Raw genomic sequence first — 15335 nt, 5'->3', positions numbered from 1 at the left:
GAAATGGGGGGCTTCCTTTTTTTTGATAATTTAGAGTACCCAATTAATTTTTTCCAGTTAAGGGGCAATTTAGCGTAGCCAATCCATCTAGTCTGCACATCTTTGGGTTGTGGGGGCGAAACCCACGCAAACATGGGGAGAATGTGCAAACTCCACACAGACGGTGACCCAGAGCCGGGATCGAACCTGGTACCTCGGCGCTGTGAGGCTGCAGGGCTAACTCACTGCGCCTCTGTGCTGCCCTGGGGGCCTCCTTTTAACATCTCATTTGGAAGTCAGCACTTGGCTAGCTTATAACTCGGCTGAACCGTTGTAAATTGCTTCAGCAGTGACCCCCCCTCTCCCCCTGGATCAGAAGATCAGATGTAGGAATGTGTGTTGATGATTGCACTATGCTCAGTATCACTTGTGTGATAATGAATCTGGCTGTTTCCATATGCAGCAAAACCTGGACATATTTCAGGCTTGAGTTGATAAGTTGCAAGTAACATAAATGCTACATTGGTGCAAAACGATGACCATCTCCAACAAGAGAGCACCTAACCATCTCCCCATGACATTCAAAAGGCATTGCCATTGTTGAATCCCTAACCGTTATTACCCTGGTGTTTATCATTACCCGGAATCTTAACGGGACCAGCAAGAGCAAGTCAGAGCCTGGAAATTCTGTGGAGAGTAACTCATCTCCTGACTCTCCAAAGCCCATCCACCATCTACAAGGCACAAGAATACTCACCACTTTTGTGGCTTTGTGGAGCAATACTCAGAAAGCTGAATGACATCAAACGCAAAGGAGTTTGCTGGATTGCACCACATTCACCACATTAAACATTCACTCCTGTAACCACCAGCTCACAGTGGCCACAGTGTACCATTGCAAAGATAAACAGCAGCAACCCACCAAGACTCCTTCAACAGCACCTTCCAAACCTGTGACCTTCTTGCCACCTAGACGAACAAAGGCAGGAGGTACATTGGAACTCCACAACCTGCTTGGAAGCACAACCTGCTTCCCCCCATTCTGTGTTGTAAATTCACTGCTTGACTTTCACTAAGTCAAAACCTTGGAACTTCATCCCTATGTGGGTCTACTTACAGGTCAAGGACTGTAATGATTCAGTAAGGCAGCTGACTACCACCTTCTCAAGTGCAGTTAGGAATTTGCAATCAATGTTAGCTTTGCCAGCGATGCACACAGCGCTTGAACGAATAAAAACAAAATTGTGCTTAATTTTCTGGCATGTGCCTTAAACCTAAAGCCGGCTTTGGGAGAGGTGGGAGGAGAGTGCTACCACTAAGCCCAGGTTAATTTCTTGTTTGTGCTATTACATTTTTCTGGATAGAAGTGATTAGAAATCATTGTCACACTGTTAAATTATTTGCAAAGCGATATTTGTTAGTTTGCTGCTTTATGCAAAAACAGAAAGTGCTGGAAAGACTCAGCAGGTCTGTCAGCATCTGAGGAGGGACATTGGACTGGATTCTCCGTTTTGGAGACGAAGTGCTGACACCAGCATAGTATGTGTTGACTTTCACGACAGGATATTCAGCACCCCCCTCACCGATTCCGGTACTGGTGACGGGCTAGCACGGCACCGAGTGAAAGTCCCGCGGATCGTGCCAAAAATGGCCAGAGAATGGCCGGGTCTCAGACTGCGCATGCGTACGGCTGGCGATCTGCACTGGTCGCGTCGTACAACATGGCGCCGGTCATGTGCAAAACCTAATCCGCCAACTGCGTCCCCACAGCCCACCCCCGGCCATCCCCCAGCATTCCCCCCAGCCCTAGCAGAAGCCCCCCCCTTGGCCAGCGGCACGGATTCCGGCCGACTGTGGTGGCGTTGGACACAGTCTGCAGCCGGCTCACCGGCTGAGACCACACATGTCCCGCGCCCTCGGGAACTCGGCCCATCGGGGTCGGAGTATCAAGGGTGAGCCGGCCGATGAGGCGCCAATGGCGCTGAAGTGCCGCACGTCACAATGTTGCCAGTTTGAAAGGGGCGGAACATGGCGGATCGGCATCAAACTGGTGCCGGCCTCTATTTCGGCGTCGGAATCCATTTCCCGCCCGATCGCCGATCACTATATCGCCGTCGGGCTACAGAGAACCCCACCCATTATCTCTACTTTCCACAGATGTTGCTAGACCTGCAGAGTTTTTCCAGCATTTATTTTTGTTTCCGATTCCACCATCTGCACAATTTTGCTTTTATTCTGTTGTTTTATGTTTGATAGAAATCAAATATAAACACATTTGAAAGACAACGTAGATTTGAGAAGATGGACATTCTAGGTAGAGCAGATCTAGCTCACTGGGCTAAATCGCTGGCTTTTAAAACAGACCAAGCAGGCCAGCAGCACGGTTCGATTCCCGTACCAGCCTCCCCGGACAGGCGCTGGAATGTGGCGACTAGGGGCTTTTCACAGTAACTTCATTGAAGCCTACTCATGACAATAAGCAATTTTAATTTCATTTCTAGAAGGTCATTAGAACATTTTCTTTCATATTTAGTTTGAGTTATAGGTTTGAAAAAACATAAACATTAAAATGTTTGATTTTAGCTTTATTCCTGCCCTTGTGTAAATTTGTTATTTTAAAATTGAATCCACTTTTTTCTCCTTATGTTTCAGGAACTGACTAGTGCTTTGATGCATGTAAAACTTCACATGTTTGTACAGATCTTTACCCTTGGATTTTTTCCGGCTGCTATTTGGTTTTTTCTTAAATTATTAGCGCTGACATCTATAAACCCATGGCTTTTGAAAGGGTAAGATTTTTTCCCTCAATTCTGTGTTTAATGCATTTTAGTTTCTAAATTGCTTGATATGTCGGCAATATTATTTTTGGTGATGTAGGATTTCCTAACCCAAAAACCTAATCCTGTAATTGCTGGTTTTAAAAGTTTTTATGTATGTGATTGATAGTCTGCACTGAAGGGTCATTCAATATTTCCTTCATGACTCTATCCTCAAAAAAGCACAGTTAATTTGGTAAAACATGAGAAATGTGGTGAAGGAAGTATGTAAAGTCGCCATCGTCTCAGATGACCATAGGCTGCTCTCTCCTTTGAGGGGGCGAGCTGACTGGTGGTGAATACCCTCAACCAGTATGGAAATATAACTAACACTATTAACATTGCTCTGATCATGAACCAGCTGTCCAGCCAACTGTTTACCTCGGGTCTCCTAAGTCCTGTTCAAGCTTCAGTCTGCTCTGTAGTATTCGCTTCTTTTGTTCCCTTTTCAGAATCCTCCTGAACTCCTACAAGTCCCATGGGCTTTCCTTGCAACTTCCAACATGCTAAATGAACTGTCCTATTTTGTTACAAAGGTAACACCTAGGCTTCCAAGTCTCACCTCTACCGTTAGTACCTTCCTGCCAGGTCTGGGGAGGAGATCTCGCAGCATTCCCAGCTATCCATTCTTTACCGTGGCTACCTGTCTTCCTTTCACTCTCCCACTTCGAACAAAGGTTTACATTTATGGATTAGCTCGTAATCGTTAGCCATAATTGCTGCCTGCCCAACAGTCTTCACCCTCTGGTCTTCAACATAGGTTCTTACTATAGGAGATAGACCTCTCTTGGAGCCTCATGGGTAGTGTCAACTCCCAATGTTCGCACCCACCTAACAAAATTGTTCTGCTTAGCTCTTTCAAATTCTTCATAACTTTGTCCTGACTGTCTCCTAAAATTGAGGATATTTTGCGTATATGCTTCGGGAACCAATTCCTATGCATCCAGAATAGCTCTTCTTACCACAACACAATTCTTAGACTTCTGCTCTGACAGTAAAACATAAACTTCTTGTGCCCCACTCCCCCTTCAGTTTACTCTGCATGGGTAATGTCTACTTTTGTCTTGGGTTGCTTTTCTCTCAAAAGCCTTAAAAAAAAAAGTTTCTACCTCCTTCTCATTGAATTTTGGGAGGGCCTGTATAAATTTAAACAAATCGCCAATGGGTTCCGTTCTAGGATTAATTTTCCCTCTACTTTCTGGCAGCTACTCGCTCATTTGTAGTTCTATAGCTGGAAGTTTTACTCTTTTTCTTTTTGCTCTTTCTCCCTCGTTCTTCTTCCTCTCTCCTCATTTCATCTGCATTTCTTTTTGCTTCATCTCCATTTCTTTCAATCTTTCTTTTTGCTGCAGATCCCTTTCCTTTTGCAGCATCTCCATTTCTAATCAGAAGGAGGCCATTCAACCCCTGGAGTCTGCACCAACCCTACAAAAGAACACACCACCTAGACCTCAACTCCGCTCTATCCCCATAACCCCAATTAACCTGCATATCTTGGACACTAAGGGCATTTTAGCACGGCCAATCCATCTAACCTGCACATCTTTGGATTGCGGGAGAAAACAGGAGCACCTGAAGGAAACCCATGCAGACACTGGGAGAACGTGAAGACTCCCATATAGTCTATTCTTTTTCTATTATTTTATTTTTTAGCTCCAACTGGTACCTCTATTTTTCATTTACCTACCAGTTCGACTAGCTTACCTTTGTGAAGTTCTTTTAAATAAGCCAGAGTTAAGTCACCCACCTTACGAAAACTCTTAGCAGCTTACAGAGCCATTCTGTTATACCACTACCAACCTGGTGTCACTTTTAATTTACACTGTAACCCAAACTTCACCATTTACCGTTCCAAAATTCCCGGATGAGCCCCCAATTTATGTTACGACACCTTGGGCACTTGTGCGGTCAATTTCAGCCACACGTATCGCAGGTCACAACACAAGTGAATTAACCAATAATTCTTATAAAAATACCCAAATTCTTTGACCCTTGGCTGCCCCACAAATCACAGTCACCAGGTTTGGACGTTTAAACACAATTACTGTTTATTTATAACTAGAACAAATATGAAATATGCTGAGAATACACCTGCTTAATGTCAAGCTAATACTTGATTCCGCCCTCCCACCGTTAACTGCTCCAACCCCTACCTATACACAAGACAGACAAAAGCAGAGGGGCGGAAAGGGATAAAAATAATAAGGATTAAGGTCAAAAAATAAGAGTATTTGCTTCAGGTAATGAGTTATTTGGTGCACTTTCTTCACAGTGTGAGCATGGTTTAAAGTCTCTGGCTTACAGCTCATAATCTTCCTTGCAGCTGGCAATATTTTACTCTGCTTTTCCAGGAGAGCTTCAGACCAGCCTGTTCCACAGAGAGTGTTATCAGATTCTGGTCTCTACTTGCATCAGCACTTTCTGCAGAGAGAGAGTTGATTTCCACAGTGACCTTTGGTGGAGAATTTGCTGGTTATTTCTGGAGAAAACAGAGTGGGAAGAAAGAAGTTTTCTCCCTTAGCCGCCAAAAGCGAAACAGAAACCTCTTTAGATCTCTGAACCATTTCATTGGGAACAGAATCAATCACCACCTGTTACTGGTCAGAGCACCTCCATTTTGGATCAATTCATTGGCCACCTGTCACATCAATAAATCCTGATAATCACTGATGGTCAATCTAAAACAGCACAGCCTTCTGGATTGTCCTGTTTGAATTAAAGGCTGCTTTGTCTTAAAGGCAAAGGTCCATTAAACATCAATGGTCAAAAATCCAACAGCAGAAATAAAATAAAGGGGAAATAAGGGGAGAAACAGGAAGCACTCTTACACAGTAATATTGGATGATATGGAGATGCCGGCGTTGGACTGGGGTGAACACAGTAAGAAGTCTTACAACACAGGTTAAAGTCCAACAGGTTTGTTTCAAACACGAGCTTTCGGAGCACTGCTTCTTCGGGTGAAGCTCAGTGATATTGGAAGAAGAATCGGTGATTAACAGGAGGTGTAAAATGGTAATCAATCAGCAATTGGTGACCCCAAGTAATATGGGAGAAGCTGACAGAAGATGATGATGAAAGGTCATTTACCAGAAATGTTAATTCTGTTTCTCTCTCCACAGATGCTGCACAACCTGCTGATTGTTTCTAGCATTTCTGTATTTATTTCTTAATTTGTCCCTTATTAGTTACATATTGAAGAAAGACCAAAATGCCATTTACCTATTCAGAGGACTGTGTCCAGTCTAATGTAAAAATCCACTAGAAGCCTCAGATGGCAATATGAATTTGTATGAATGACTGAAGACATTTGTATGCTTTTAAATTAAAACCGTTGAGATCTGCTATTGGTACAGATATAAGAAAGAAGTATTTCACCCTGCTTCAAACTGTTTATGAACAGTGGATGAATAAAAGTCTTGAGCCAAGCTAAGCATAACAGGGACACGATTGACCATATTCCACTGGCCAATTAAAGTTTTTTGGTATTTTTAGAACTTGCCTGACAACCCTTTTCTTATGCTAATTGTTCTAAACCCTGGCCACAAGTTTTGAACATAAAATTCCTGCCCAAGGTTTCAGCATGGGATGTTCAGTAAATATTGCAATGTGTTATACATTTGTAGTATGAGAGAAACATTTTATTTCCTATAAATTTAAAATATTGAGCTTTTCTGAGACACAAAAGTTACTTGGTATCTAAAATATGCTTAAAGTTACTGAAGAACATTGCAGTCAAATATTTGCAGAATGGTTATGAAATGCTGCGAGAGCTTTAAGGAGTTAAGTTTATGCAACACAGCTAATTTACTGACATGAACAATAAGAAATGGGTAAATGTTTGTTGTTGAACATGATGTGAAAAATGCCAATGTTCTAAGGTTGTTTTGCGTTTATGTTTTAGTTTGCAGACTGTTGGTTGCATGCCTCCTCCTGTGTCATCTGCTGTAATCTTGACCAAAGCGGTTGGTGGAAATGAGGTGAGTGTGATTTATATTTTGATCATTATATATGAGACCAGATTATTAAAGGTAAGTACATTAATAAATAAACTAAAAGCAAATATATTATCCAAGAGTAAATTTATAATACAGGGGTTAATTTTGAAATTTGCTCTTGGCTCCATCATTGATGGCTGAGCCTCAGCTGCCAAAGCCATAAGATCTATAATAATCTTTATTGTCACAAGTAGGCTTACATTAACACTGCAATGAAGTTACTGTGAAAAGCCCCTAGTCGCCACTGGAATTCCTTCCCTCAACCTGTTGCTTCTCTACCTCTTTTTCTCCCGTTAAGCCATTCCTTTAACTCTACTTCTTTGACAAAGCTTTGGTCATTGCCCAAATATTTCCTTTTGTGGCTTGTTGTCAAATTTGGCTTTATAACAATCCTGTGAAAGACTGCCGGTGGCGACCATGGAGTGAGCGGTTGCACATTTTTGTAGCTCCCGCTCATGGTGGTCTTTGTGTGGCTTTTAAGCCGGATTGTTGCAGGAAATTTGTAGAGAAAGGATGTAGAAGCAAGAACAGAAGAAAGGTACCCCCGGTTTATGGAGCTGCGGCTCAAAAGTCATCGGAAAAGAACAAACCAGGCGGTGGTGGTGAGTGAGGAGCGGACAATGTGCGTGGAGATGCCGGACGAACAGGGTCGGACCCCGTCAGCTCCTCAGTTGGTGAGCTTCTTAAATGAGAACAACGGAAGGAGAGTGTGGAGGACCTGGCTTGGGTAGTGGACTCGATCAAGGCGGTGATTGACCGCATGGAGACGAGACAGGCGGCCCAGGGTCAGGCGATCCAGAGGTTGGAGGAGGTGGCGGGGAAGCATGAGGACCATTCCACCTCGATGGCAGCAGATATTGGGATGCTGAGTGACCAGCAGATGCTGCTGAAGAAAGTGGAGGACCTGGGAAATCGTTCTCGGAGGCAGAACATTCAGATCATGGGTCTGCTGGAGGGAATCGAAGGATCGGACGCTAGTGCGTATGTGGGGAAGATGTTTGAGAAACTGCTTGGGGAAGGTGCGTTTGATCGAGCGCTGGAGGTCGATCGGGCCCATAGGGCACTGATGCGCAAGCCCCAGCAATTGTGGTATCAGACCACGCCCGCACTGGGGTAGACCTGCAAGTCAACAAAGGAAAGGCCCAGCGGCCGCAATGGAGGTTAGATGTGGGGCTGTTAGCGGTGGAGGAGGTGTGCGAGCGGGTGAGGGGGGCCATTCAGGGATATATAATGATCAATGACACAGGTGAGGTTTCGGCAGGGGTGGTGTGGGAGGCACTGAAGGTGGTTATCAGGGGGGAACTCACCTCAATTCGGGCACATAAGGAGAAGACTGAGCAGGTGGAGTTGGATAGGCTGGTAGGCAAAACTTTACAGGTGGACAGGAGGTATGCGGAGTCTCCAGATGACGGGCTTCTGAAGGAGCACCAGAGACTGCAACTGGAATTTGGGCTCCTGTCTACCGGGAAGGCGGAGGGACAGCTGAGGAGGGTGAAGGGGGCGGTGTATGAATATGGGGAAACAGCCAGTAGGATGTTGACGCACCAGCTGAGGAAACAAGAGACGGCGAAAGTAAATGATACAGAGGGGAAGTTGGTTTTGGATCCGGCGGGGGTGAATGATGTGTTTAGGGAGTTTTACAGTAGGTTGTATAAATTGGAACCTCCTGCCAGGGAGGAGGGTATGAAGCGAGCTTGGGGAGGTTATAGACGGGTTGGGGCGATGCAATTGGGTAAGGTCCCGGGACCTAACGGATACCCGGATGAGTTCTATAAAAAGTTTTCTGGGTTGCTAGGGCCGCTGCTGGTAAAGGCTTTTTATGAGTCCAAGGAGCAGGGAGTGCTCCCCGCAACGTTATCGCAAGCATCGATCTCCCTTATTTTGAAGCGGATAAGGATCTGGAGAGTTGTGGGTCGTATAGACCGATCTCCCTGTTGAATGTGGATGCTAAATTGCTGGCAAAGGTCTTGGCCACACGCATTAAGGATTGTGTCCCGGAGGCAATAGGGGAGGACCAGAGGGGATTTGTGAAGGGATGACACCTGACGTCCAATATTAGACGGCTCCTAAATGTGATAATGATGCCTGCGGAGGGGCGCGAGGTCGAGGTGGTGGTTGCCATGGATGCAGAGAAAGCCTTTGATCGGGTGGAGTGGAGGTATCTGTGGGATGTCCTGGGAAGGTTCGCGTAAGGATTTGTGGATTGGGTCCGGTTGCTATATCAGGCACCGGTAGTGAATGTAAAGACCAACCGGGCCCGGTCAGAGTATTTTAGTCTGTGCAAGGGGACAAGGCAGGGATACCCACTCTCCCACTACTGTTGCCCTGGCCATTGAGCCTTTGGCAATGGCGCTGAGGACATTGAACATTTGGTGGGAGATGGTGAGAGAGGGGTGGAGCATAGGGTCTCGTTCTATGTGGACAATTTGCTCCTGTATATAACAGACCCGTTGGCGGGGGGTTTGCAGGAATTATGGGAATACTGGAGGAATTTAGCTGATCCTCAGGCTACAAACTAAACATGAGCAGGAGCGAGGTTTTCGCGATCCAGGCAAGGGGGCTGGAGAGGAGATTGAGGAAGATGCCGTTCAGAGTGGTGAGAAAGAGTTTTAGGTATCTGGGGAGTCAGGTGGCAAGGGACTGGGGTCAGCTTCATAAACTAAATTTGGGCAAGGTAATTGAGCAAATGAAAGGGGACTTCCGCAGGTGGGACGTGCTCCCGCTGTCATTGGCGGGGAGGGTACAGAATGTGAAAATGTTTCTCCTGCGATTGCTGTTTGTGTTTCAGTGCATCCCAATCTTTATCCCCAAGGCATTTTTAAGAAAATGAATGCGGCGATCTCGGGTTTTATATGGGCTGGGAAAGCCCCGGGGTGAAGAAGGTTCTTCTTGAGCGGGGACGTGGGGAGGGAGGCTTGGCCCTTCCGAACTTTATTAATTACTACTGGGCGGCTAATATTTTGATGGTTAGGAAGTGGGTAGTGTGGGAGCGGGTAGAGGCGACATCTTGTGAGGGCACGAGCCTGGAAGCTCTGTTAACGGCATCTCTGCCGTTCACGTCAGCTCGGTACTCCACAAGCCAGTGGTAGTGGCAGCCTTGGGAGTGCGGGGGCAATGAAATGAAATGAAAATTGCTTATTGTCACAAGTAGGCTTCAAATGAAGTTACTGTGAAAAGCCCAAAGGAGGCAACATGTGAGACTGGAGGGGGCGTCGGTGTGGTCACCGATCTGTGACAGTCACCAGTTCGCTCTGGGGGTGCTGGATGGGGGCTTTAAGAGGTGACAGCGGGCAGGGATTGAAAGATTTGGGGATCTCTTCATTGAGGAGGGTTTCCTGAGCCTGGAGGAGCTAGAGGAGGAGTTTGAGTTGCCGGGTGGGAACGGATTTCGGTATCTGGAACTTTGTCCGGAGGCAGGTTCCAAGCTTCCCTCGCCTCCCTCTACAGGATAAGGTGATGTCAAAAACAGGGATTGGGAGGGGAGGGTCTCAGAAATATATAAGGAATTGATGGAATGGGGAGGGTTCCCAATCAGGGAGGTGAAGAGGAAGTGGGAAGACGAGTTCGGGGATGGGAGGGTAGTTGGAAGTTGGGCTATGGGAGAAGCCCCTAAAAACAGTCAATGCATCCTTGCCGTGTGCCAGGCGTAGCCTGATTCAGTTCAAGGTGGTCCACAGGGCTCATATGACTGTGGCCCGGATAGTAGGTTTTTTGAGGAGGTGTTGAACAGGTGTGGGAGGTGCGGGGGATGTCTGGCGAATCATATACATATGTTTTGGGCATGTCCGAAGCTGAGGGGATTGCGGCAAGGATTCTCAGATGTCATGTCAGAGGTTCTGGGAGGGAGGGTGACTCCGGGTCCAGAGATGGCAATATTTGGAGAGTCGGAAGATCCGGGAGCCCAGCGGGGGAGAGAAAGGACTTGTCTCCCTGGTGGCCCGGAGACGAAGTTTGCTGGGATGGAGGGACACGGAGCCTCCAAAGTCGGGGGTGTGGGTCAGTGACATGGCAGTGTTTCTCAGGCTAGAGAAGATTAAGGTCGCCTGAAGGGGTTGAATACAGGGTTCGCTCAGAGGTGGCAGCCGTCCATCGACTTCTTTAAGGAAAGCTGACCGTCAGCAGAAGGTGGGGGGTGGGGGGGGGAGCATGGAAGTAGAGAATAAGGGCAAGGAATCTAATATTTAGGTAGCTAGGAGTTAGGGCGGGGTGAAAGATGGGTGTGTTGCCGTGGGGTTTTTGCGTGTGTCGGACCGTTCTGTTATTTATAATGTTAATATGTTAAAATGTTAAAATTATTAATGCCTCAATAAAATGTTTTCTAAAACAAAAAAAACAACATTCCTGTGAAGCACTTAGGATTTTTTTGTTGTTTAAGATGCTGTATAAATACAAGTTCTTGTTGCAAAAGCTTTTACATGTATCCTGTCTCGGAATCAGCATGTGAGGATATCATCAGAAGCACTTTTTCAGACATGGAACCAAGTCTTCAATGGACTACGTCTTTATTAAGAGTTCTAAGCCAATGGGGTGGGAGTTAGGTAGAAAATGATATTTGTCACAGAAGCAGAAACCAAGTTTCTTGAAGGGACCTTTAGCAGAGTATTCTATTTGAGGAGATGATACCAAGAACATTTATAGGTGAAAATGAATAAATTATGCTGCTCTCAAAAGGTAAAGGGAGGCAGTCAATGGTTGAAAGTTTTGAATTCATGAGGAAATGGTCTCTGTCTCTGGAGGTCTCCAGCTTCACAGATGCCCGTCTTCAGCCAATTCAATTACTCCTCGCGATATCAAGGCACTAGGTATTGCAAAGGCTATGGGCCTGGACAATATTCTTTTTTTAAAAACATATTTTATTCCAAACACAATCAACAAATCTGACATCAAAAGATACATCCAAATTACAACAGTTTGTCATTTTCTCCTTTTTCTCCCCTTACTGATCTCTCCTCCCCCAACCCACTGGCGACAAACTGATCCTTGAGTAAAGACAGAAACCGCCTCCATCTGACATGAAGTCCTTCCTCTGACCCTCTGGGAGTGAACTTGATTTTTAGAACTTCGCCACATCCCCCAACTACGCCAACACCCTCGGCGGTGCCTCCGACCTCCATCCCAGTAGGATTCACTGTCGGGCAATCAGAGTGGCGTAGGCCACAACGTCGGACCCCCTCCTCTCCAGTAGCTCTGGCAGCTCTGAAAACATCGAAAATCATCTCCAATGGACATGGCTCCATCCTCACCCCCATCATCAAGACACTGGAAAGTCGATGTCCAGAATCCCCCTAACTTCGGGCAAGACAAGACCATTTGAACATGATTCGCAGGCCCCCTTGTGCAACTCTCATATTTTGTCCTCCGCCTTGGGAAAGAACCCACTCATGCGAGCCTGAATCATATGGCCCTGTGCACCACCTTGAACTGTATCAGGCTTATCCTGCCACAGGATGATGTCAAATTCACCCGGTGCATAATTTCACTCCAGCAACCCCCCCTCCCCAGCACCTCCTCCCATTTCCTTCTTATCTCCTCCACTGGTGCTTTCTCTGTTTCCAACTACCCATAATTATCTGCAGCTTCCCTTCCCCAGCTCATCCTGAGTCAAGAGTTTATCCAGTGGAGTATTCTTTGACAGCTGAGGGAAAGAGGGGAGCTTCTTGCGTACAAAAGTCCGCACCTGTATGTACCTAAATTCATTCCCCCTCAACAGTAAAACTCCTTCTGCAACGTTTTCAGTCTTGCGAACCTCCCTTCTACCCGCTCTACCCCTTTCCTATTCCAACTCCTATATGTCCTGTCTATCTCTCCTGGTATGAACCTCTGATTCCCACCATTTGGGGCCAGTACCGACATACCTCCCACTCCAAAGTGCAGCCTCAACTGGATCCATACCTTGAGGGATGACACCCCAACCGGGTATTGGGATACCTACCCGGGGAGAATGGGAGGAGGAGACAAAAAAAACAGGATTTGGAAGCATCCCCCCATCAACCCAAATGAAAGGAAGACCAACTTGGGCAAAAAAAATAACACTTACAAAACTTGTATATACATACCAAAACCAAAAAAGTTTCCACCATTAGGCCTCCCCCAACTCATGCTCCTTGATAAAGTCACTCGCCTTTTCCGGCGTCGTAAACTAATGTCCATTGCCCTTGAAAGTCACCCAGAGTTTGGTCGGATACAACACCCCAAACCGAATCTTGCTCCGAAAGAGCGTCATCGTGGCCCTGTTAAAACCCGCCCACTGTTCGGCCAGATTGACCCCAAAGTGCTGGTAGATCCAAATCCGCTCACCCTGACAGCCACAGTCTCGCGTTGACTTCACCCACCTCAGAATCCTCTCCGTTTCCTGAAATCTGTGCATCTGGATGATCACCGCCCATGGCAGCTCCCTACATCTTGGGCTCTGTTGCGGCAACCGGTGGGCCCGATCCACCTCCGTGGCCTTGTCGAAGATCTTCGCACCTTGCAACTCCAAATGCTTCTCCACCCGTTTCCAAGTCACACGAAGAGTGCCTACTGCTCCTTCAATTGCCTTGGACCAGTCCCCTTGCCTCTCTTGCTGATGGTGCCTGAACTCCCCCTTGATCAATTCCATCGACTGCTCCATACAGCAGTGGGATAAGCATTAATAATGCCATGTCTTGGCATTAATAATGATGTCTTGCCATGCTCTCAGTTACTGCGCCATGCGCATCCTCCACCTCTTGAACCAAGGCTTTACTCAAATTTTGCTGGGTTTTGTAACACCCCGACATTCCACTTAGGAGGAGAAACCGATTCCCTCCAATTCTTTTTCACTTTTTACAAACAAAGCACCCATTAACCGGGTAGAATGTGCCAAAATCAAGAGCCTCCAAGCAGTAGCCACTTTATGTGTGACCGATCAATCGTGGCCATCAACGGAAGTTACCTGGAGAATATTTTGAGAATAATACTGAAGGCTTGTTCTCCAGAACTTACTGGACCCCTTGCCCAAGCTGCTGCAGCACAGCTGTAACACTAGTACCCACCCGGCAGTGTGGACATTTGCCCAGCTATGCCCTGCGCACAAAAAGCAGGACAAATTAAATCTGGCCAATTACAGCCAAATCAGTCTACTCTATAATCAGTAAAGTGATGGAAGGGATCACCAACAGTGCTATCAAGCTGCACTTGCTTAGCAATAATCTGCTCACTGACGCTCGGTTTGGCTTCCACTCGGTTCCTGACCTCATGTCAGCCTTAATCCAAAGAGGGACAAAAGGGCTGAACTTGACACGTGCTCCTAAGGTAGCACCTTCCAAATGCATGACCACTACCATCTAGAAGGACAAAAGTAGCAGACACGTGGGAATACTACCATCAGGAAGTTTCCCCGTCAAGTCCCTCGCCATACTGACTCGGTACTGTATTGCCGTTTCTTCACTGTCAGTGGGTCAAAATCCTGCCCCAACAGCATTGTGGATATAGTTACATCACAAGGACTGTAGCTTACCACCACCTTCTCGAAGGGAATTAGGGGTGGGCTATAAATTCTGGCATGGCCAGTGATGCTCATTTCTCACAAATAATTTAAAAAAGAATCTATGCCACTCCATACCTCCTCCATATCCCATTAGATGCCCCCCCCATGCCCCCATGTATCCTGCATAGCTACTCACCCGGTATCCACTCTGTAGAACCTCAGGAGCTCTGCAAAGCAATGCTAATATGTTTGCCGTTGAAGAACGAGAACAATTCTGTGACAATCTAATAAATCTCATTCAAACACCCTGCCACTGATACTGCAAAAATCCCTTTCTCCATTGGGGAAAAAATGTTATTCCTTTAAGTAGCTATTAAGTTATGTAAACAAATAGCCATATACTCTGAAGCCATAGCAAAGACAGAGAATATTTATACAACCTTTTACAGCAGCCCGCAACAGCTTTTGGAACTCAACCAAGTGTTCATAATTGCCACAGCTATCAAAAACATTAGCTCTTGTAACTCCAAGACTGAAATTGAAAAATAGATTGGGCATTCTGCATTTCAAAGTCCATTGTCTGTTGGTGGTGGTGGGGGGTTGGGGGGGTGGGGGGGCGGGCGGGCGGGAGGGAGCAGGTGCTTGGATATTTTATATCTTTCAAGGTCAGGGGGTGATCTTTCAGTTCGCGTTATCTGTGCATTTAAATTACAATGTCAGATATGCCAAGGAGTGTTTGACATTTTTCAATACATTGTGGAACTTCTTTCAATGGAAAAAGTACTGTAATGCATGTCAACCCTTGTAAAATTGTGGTCAATGTATTGGTTAACTTATCTTTGCAGAACCAAGCCCTATGATGAATCACTGCTTTAAAAACAGATCTCTGTCACAATATAGTATTTGACAGTGACATTAGAAGTGTGAAAACATTTTACACTTGCCATATAGAATGTTGCTGAATCCTCAGCAGGATTTTCCCAGTGGTCACAAACTTTCCAATGTGATATATATTCACCAGCCTTCAAAAACTCTCACCAGCAATGAAAAGGCTCAAAATGTAAATTTCCTATGGTCCTCACCATGGCTACCCGA

General features: G+C 46.0%; 1 protein-coding gene across 7 annotated transcripts in view; it reads left to right on the top strand.

Moving 5' to 3' along the window:
- Positions 1–15335, top strand: part of slc10a7 (solute carrier family 10 member 7) — a 345830-nt gene that overhangs the window by 19320 nt on the left and 311175 nt on the right. For 6 of the 7 annotated variants that reach the window (XM_038791942.1, XM_038791943.1, XM_038791944.1 and 3 more), the window contains 2 exons: positions 2632–2768; positions 6697–6772. In XM_038791942.1, coding sequence (XP_038647870.1) covers positions 2632–2768; positions 6697–6772 — 213 coding nt within the window. Of the gene's footprint in view, positions 1–2631; positions 2769–6696; positions 6773–15335 lie in introns of those variants that run through there. The other variant, XM_038791948.1, reaches the window with a different exon arrangement.

This window comes from Scyliorhinus canicula, chromosome 3, assembly GCF_902713615.1.
Source record: "Scyliorhinus canicula chromosome 3, sScyCan1.1, whole genome shotgun sequence".
Classification (NCBI taxonomy): Eukaryota; Metazoa; Chordata; class Chondrichthyes; order Carcharhiniformes; family Scyliorhinidae; genus Scyliorhinus; species Scyliorhinus canicula.
The sequence above is the reverse complement of the archived record's forward strand: the minus strand, read 5'-3'. Positions and strand labels throughout refer to the sequence as shown.